Source organism: Megalopta genalis, unplaced genomic scaffold (genome assembly GCF_051020955.1).
Source record: "Megalopta genalis isolate 19385.01 unplaced genomic scaffold, iyMegGena1_principal scaffold0026, whole genome shotgun sequence".
Classification (NCBI taxonomy): domain Eukaryota; kingdom Metazoa; phylum Arthropoda; class Insecta; order Hymenoptera; family Halictidae; genus Megalopta; species Megalopta genalis.
The window spans coordinates 1,738,390-1,745,102 of NW_027476096.1; the positions used below are offsets into that span (position 1 = coordinate 1,738,390).

At 43.6% G+C, this 6,713-nt stretch overlaps 1 protein-coding gene across 1 annotated transcript; it reads left to right on the forward strand.

Annotated features, from left to right (window-relative positions):
• Positions 1-303: 303 nt before the first annotated feature.
• LOC143260973 (uncharacterized) lies at positions 304-5,523 on the forward strand. Its single transcript, XM_076527610.1, has 5 exons — positions 304-327; positions 385-534; positions 826-2,088; positions 2,158-3,400; positions 5,120-5,523. The coding sequence occupies exons 1-5, from the start codon at positions 304-306 to the stop codon at positions 5,521-5,523; spliced, it is 3,084 nt and encodes a 1,027-aa protein (XP_076383725.1).
• The last annotated feature ends 1,190 nt before the right edge of the window (positions 5,524-6,713 follow it).

Sequence of the window (6,713 nt, forward strand, 5' to 3'; positions counted from 1 at the left end):
CAGTGGAGCCAAGCGGTTCAGTGGACCTTTACATCTATCAAAGGTGAAGAGGAGTAGCAAGGTCCAGCGGCAACGGGTGTAACAATAGTTCACAAAATCCACAATTCGGAAAGGATTCACCGAATCAATTCATCGGAGCGATTCATCATATCGGGAACCAGCACGGCTTGCTGATTCATCATCGCAGCAATTCTCATCGGGCATAACGGCTGCCGGTCCATAGGAGTGAGCATCACCGGTGTCCTAGTCCTGAGAGTAAATCCTTTCCAACAAATTCGACTTGCGTATTTTATATATTGTAACATGGAGGCTGAATTAAAATCTTTAGTTAGTGAGCGTGGTATGATTAAGGCAACGCTTACGCGGTTAAAAATGTTCTTTAAGGAACTCACGGCTGAAACTTCCATAGGTTCATTGCAAAAAAGGCTTGAAGCGAATTCGGGATTGTACGATAACTTCAATAGAGTGCAAAGCAAGATTGAATTGTTTGTAATGGGCACAGAGGCGGCAGATGCTCATGAGATCGAACGGGAGGTATTTGAGGCTACATATTTCGATTTAATTGCGGAAGTAGAGGCGTATATTGCATCTGCACGGTCATCGGGTAACCCTCAAGGATCCTCAAGTTCACAATTCTCATCTGCCGTGTCTTCCCTTGCAACCCCCGCACAGCTAGCCGTAAAATTACCGACTATTCAGCTGCCGTCATTTGACGGTAATTATAGCGACTGGGTGAAATTCCGGGACACGTTTCTTTCGCTAATTGATAGCAATGATCTATTATCTGATCTTCAAAAATTTCACTATCTGCATACCTCATTAAAGGGAGCTGCTGCTCGTGTGATTCAGTCTCTTGGAATTTCGCACGCTAATTATAAGTTGGCATGGGATGCTTTAAAAACTCGTTATGAGGATTCGACATTGTTGAAACATCATGTCAATGCGTTGCTGGACTTAGCTCCAGTTTCAAAACAATCGCGAGCGACATTGCGGGAATTTATAGATGATGCGAATAATCATCTAGCGGCTTTACAATCATTGGCCAGTCCTACAGAAGTTTGGGATGCCCTGGTTGTCCAAATACTGTCCAGAAAATTAGATGTGATTTCTTTGAGAGAATGGGAGAAGCAGATAGTAACTTCTTCCGGGAAGATTACATTTAAACATTTTGTAGAATTCGCGGAGGATAGGTCGCGATACCTCGAAAATATTGCAACTACGCAGGCAGGAGCAGGAGGGTTTGAATGGCGGTCACAAGGTTCGGGCGTTCGTAAATTTGAAAGGTTGACCACTCACGTTTCTAGTGCCAGCTCACAATGCTCATGTTGCCGCGGTAATCATCCATTATACAAATGTGACAAATTTAAGAAGCTTAATCTTAACGACAAAAAGGAAATAGTTCAAAACTCTCAACGATGCTACAAATGTTTGGAAACCGGGCATCGGGTACAGAACTGTACACGACGGAATTGCTCTATATGTGATAGGAGGCATCATTCTCTATTACATCGTGATAGTAAGATCAAACATACTGAGAAGGAGAATGATGATAAGCAGGAATTGTCACCTAATACATCGCAACAGTCATGCATCGCAAATATTGCTAGTGACTCGGTTGACTATACCATTTTATCGACTGCCATTGTGTATATAGAAGATTGTAAGGGTCAAAGGCAGGAGTGTAGATTATTATTAGATTCCGGATCTCAAACTAATTTCATAACGCTTGAATTTAGCAAAAAATTGGGAATACCATCTATTCCAGTAAAAACGAGGGTTTCAGGATTAGGAAGAATTCCGAACTCAATCAAAGGTCGGGTAGAGTTAAAGCTGTTTTCCAAATGCAATAGTTTTCGGACTAATATCTCTTGTTTAACTATCAATAACATAACGGAGGACATGCCTAATATGCCTCTAAACAGATCAGCAATATCAATACCAACAAATATATTTCTGGCGGATTCACATTTTGACAGTTGCAGAAGAGTAGATATGCTCGTCGGCGCTGGTCTATTTTGGAAGGTTTTGTGTGTCGGTCAACACAAAGCCGGGCCTGAGCTATTATGGCAGAAGACTCAGTTCGGTTGGGTTCTAGGGGGAAAATAGACCTGGTCAGCTAGCCACGCGCCGAATCTCACGAATAGATGTAATTTGCAGGTAGTTACAAATTCCGAATTGCAAGGTCAGCTAGAAAGATTTTGGAAGATAGAAGAGTTACCGCGTACTAATAATCAAATAGATGACTGTGAAGCGCACTTCTTAGAAACAGCTCATCGGGATTCGAGCGGCCGGTACGTAGTTAGCATTCCATTCAAGGATAACCTTACTAAGTTAGGCAATTCACGCGACCAAGCCGAAAGGCGTTTGCTTGCATTAGAGCGAAAAATGGTCAGGCAGCCTGAACTGCGGGAACAATATGTTCAATTCATGAATGAGTATGAGACTCTGGGACACATGTCCCAAGTTTCGGATACATATAATGCTTCTGAGTTAAATTATTATCTCCCTCATCACGCCGTCTATAAGCATAGCAGTACAACAACAAAACTTCGTGTAGTATTTGATGGTTCGGCTAAATCATCGTCAGGTCTTGCATTAAACAACACACAATTGGTAGGTCCCACGGTGCAAAGCGATCTATTCTCGATATTAATTAGATTCCGTTTGCATAAATATGTTTTGAGTGCTGATATAGCTAAGATGTATAGGCAGGTGTTGGTTGAGGTTAAAGATAGGCGGTTCCAACGGATTCTGTGGAGAAGGAATACGACAGATCCGATTCAGACATATGAACTAAACACGGTGACATACGGTACAGCTTCCGCAACATTTCTTGCAACACGAGTATTGCACCAAGTCGGCCTTGAATGTGCGGAACGTTTACCGGAAACTAGTAGAATTATAATTAATGATTTCTATGTTGACGATCTGCTGACCGGTACGGAAACCATTTTGGATGCACAAAAATTGAGGGATGAAATAACGAATATTTTAGAACAGGCCGGGTTTCAGTTGCGGAAATGGGCAACAAATAGTCCAAACATTTTAAAGAACATTTTAGAGTCTGTTGAGGAAAAGGAAATTAACATCGATAAGGATCCAAAGACACTTGGTTTATTATGGTCACCAGACGAGGATCTACTCAGATTTTCTTTGTCATTCGAGAAACATAGACGAGTTACAAAACGCGTTATTCTTTCGGAAATAGCCCAGATTTTTTACCCGTTGGGAATCATAGGGCCAATTATCACGCGGGCAAAGATAATAATGCAGGAATTATGGCAATTAAAAACAGGCTGGGACGAATCGATTTCTCAGGAGTTGCATACTCAATGGCAGCAGTATCGCAATGATTTACAGGAATTGGTTTCATTAAAAATTCCGCGTGGCGTAGCAATGGGTAAGCTTGAAAGCACTGAAATACACGGCTTTTCGGACGCATCGGAAAGGGCTTACGGGGCGTGTGTCTATCTTCGGTCCTTGACGACGTCAGGTATTTGGGAAGTACGCTTGCTTTGTGCAAAATCAAGGGTTGCGCCCTTAAAAACAATTTTTGTGCCTCGGTTAGAGCTTTGCGGGGCATTACTACTAGCTCAATTAGTAGACAAGGTAAAGCGTGCTTTAAGCATGCCAATAAATAGCATTCGTTATTGGTCGGACTCTGCTGTTACGCTCACTTGGCTAAAACAATCTCCAAGTAGATGGAACACTTTCGTAGCCAACAGGGTATCGGAGATACAGGTATTGAGTGATAGTGAGCATTGGTATCATGTAGCTTCACAAGATAATCCAGCGGACATGATATCCCGCGGTACAGCACCTTCTCTCTTGGCGTCCGCTGATATTTAGTGGGCAGGTCCGGCATGGTTATCAATGGATTGCAAGCATTGGCCTGAATCAAAGATCCAAACGGTCGACGCACCCGAAGAGAGGCAGGTAAATACTACCATGGTTGTTTTTAAAATAGCAGATGATAGTATATTTAAAAGGTTTTCCAGTTATTCACGTTTGGTGCGAGTAACTGCTTATTGTTTGAGATTCTTTAATAATTTACGGGGATTGCACAAATCCAAGTCAAATCAAATTTACAAAACAAGGGCATTAGCTATAGCGGAGTTGCGTTTAGCAGAAGAAACTTTCTTGCGCCTTGCGCAGGAAGAAGGTTTTTCGGAAGAGCTATCCGCACTACAGAAAACACGATCGCTTCCCAGATCAAGTACATTGCTTTCGCTTAACCCTTTTCTGGACAGTGTAGGATTAATCAGGGTGGGCGGTAGGTTAGGTAAGGCTCCTATAGTATATTCAAAAAAGCATCCTGTTATACTACCGCGAAAACATCCACTAACGGATTTAATTATCAGATATGAACACATTAGACTTTTGCATGCAGGTAGCGAACTTGTAACGGCTTCGCTGCGCGAAAAATATTGGCCGTTGGCTTGTAGGCGAAATATAAGGCGCATAGTTAGGAGTTGCGTAAAATGTTTCAAGGTGCATCCGCGGGGTATAGAATGTATCATGGGTGAGCTACCTGCTGCTCGAGTGACACCGGCGCGGGCATTTCATACCTGCGGTATTGATTATGCGGGTCCCTTTCTCACTAAGGAAAGAACGAGAAGTAAGGTGACTACGAAATCTTATTTGTGCGTATTCGTATGTTTTGTTACCAAAGCTGTTCACCTGGAATTAGCCACAGATCTCAGCACGGAGGCATTTCTGAATTGTTTTAGAAGATTCATAGCACGTAGGGGTCGATCCCACTGTATTGTTACGGATAACGGAACAAATTTTATTGGAGCTCGAAACGAGCTAAAGGAATTAGGAACATTGTTAAATAGTAACAAATATAATTCAAAAATTTCGAATTTGTTAAGCGAAGAGCGTGTGGAGTGGCGACTGAGTCCTCCACATGCGCCTCATTTTGGAGGATTATGGGAGAGTGGAGTAAAATCAGCCAAATACCATTTAAAGCGAATTATCGGCGAACAGCGGCTAACGTTCGAAGAATTGTACACATTGTTAACGCAAGTCGAATCATGTCTAAATTCACGACCAATAAGTCCAATATCATCCGATCCAAATGACTTAAATCCTCTCACTCCTGGGCATTTTTTAATAGGTGATGCTCCCACCGCATTACCAAGTCATGATCTCACGGACATTAAGACGAATCGATTAAGCAGATTTCAACTAATACAACAGATGTTCCAGCATTTCTGGCAGCGTTGGAAAAGGGAATATTTGCATCAGTTGCAGCAGCGCTCTAAATGGCGTACATCTTCACCACAGGCATTGGAAGTTGGTACCTTGGTTCTTATCAAGGAAGATAATCTGCCACCATTGCGTTGGCGTTTGGGCAGGATCAAGGAGCTTCATCTTGGTACTGATGGTGGAGCACGAGTAGCGACAGTAAAAACTGCGGATGGCATATTCAAGAGGCCAGTTGCAAAATTATGCATGCTACCTATAGAGGACACCGACTCCAAATCAGATGTCAATGATTCGAATATTGATAAAATCTAGATTATATTGATGAGTTCGTAACCATTAGCTGTTATTTTGAACATGCACAGCTTGTTCAAGGTGGGCGGAATGTTGGCGACGCGGGCCAACAAGATTTATAGCACCATTGTGGGCGCAGCGGACAACGGATTCGCATCTGGCAAGCGGGTGGCAAGGCCTGCGTATTTTTTCCAACGGGTTTTGGAACCGGAGCGTCATGGACCCGAGGTTTCCAAGCAGCGAGAAGAGCGGACCGTCTTAACGGTTTTCGGAGGTGCAAACGCAGGCCTTGGGTTTTCCCGCATGCTTGCCAGACTTCCGCCCCCCGAAGGAGTACGTGCTAGACGCTGAGCCCCCTCCCCCTTCTGCGTAACTGCGTCGTTCGTCAGCGGCGACTACGGGCACGGCGCACGGAAGGGACCTCTCTTCTCAGAAGACCCTGACAAGCGGCACATCGGAACACACCAACGGCGGTGTCATACGCAAGGTCGCGAGTTAGTGGGCATAACTATTGCGGCCGAAACAAGCATCAAACATGCAGACGTAACCAACCTGATACTATCTCAGCAAATTAAAGACATCAGCAAAGGTAGAAAACCGACGAGAAGATTAAACCCATCACCAACAATAGTCATAAGGAAAACCAAAAAAGATAACGCAACCAGTGAAATCATGAAGACCCCCAATCAAGGAAAGGCACAAAAACCAAACAAAAACACAAAAAGCAATGTCAATTCCGACTCCAGCGGCTCAGGTAGAGTCAGAACCAGAACCAGAAAAAATGGAAATCGGCATGGAGAGCCACGTGTCGGGGTGTCCAGAAGGGGGCAGCTGGACAAGGGTAGAGTCTTCAAGAAGAGGGCAGCAAATGAAGGACACGGCAGGCACCGCCATAAAAATAAAACAGAAACAGCCGAATTTCAACGACGTCTCCGCTCAGCCAGGCCCCCTGCAGCCCAACGGACCTGGACCATCGACTCGGCAAGCCGGACCCTCGAAAGGCATCCCTTCGCAAGTGCCTTGTAGTGGGAGCGCGACAACGAGTGGTATCCATACAAAGACGGAGGACGAGCGTCAAAATCCCACCTCTAAATAACAGTAGAGGTACATCACTACACTTGTGGAACATAGAAAATCAAATTACATATAGAACATTAGAATGTATAAAAAAAAAAAAAAAAATTTTATTTTATTATTATAGAAAATGTATA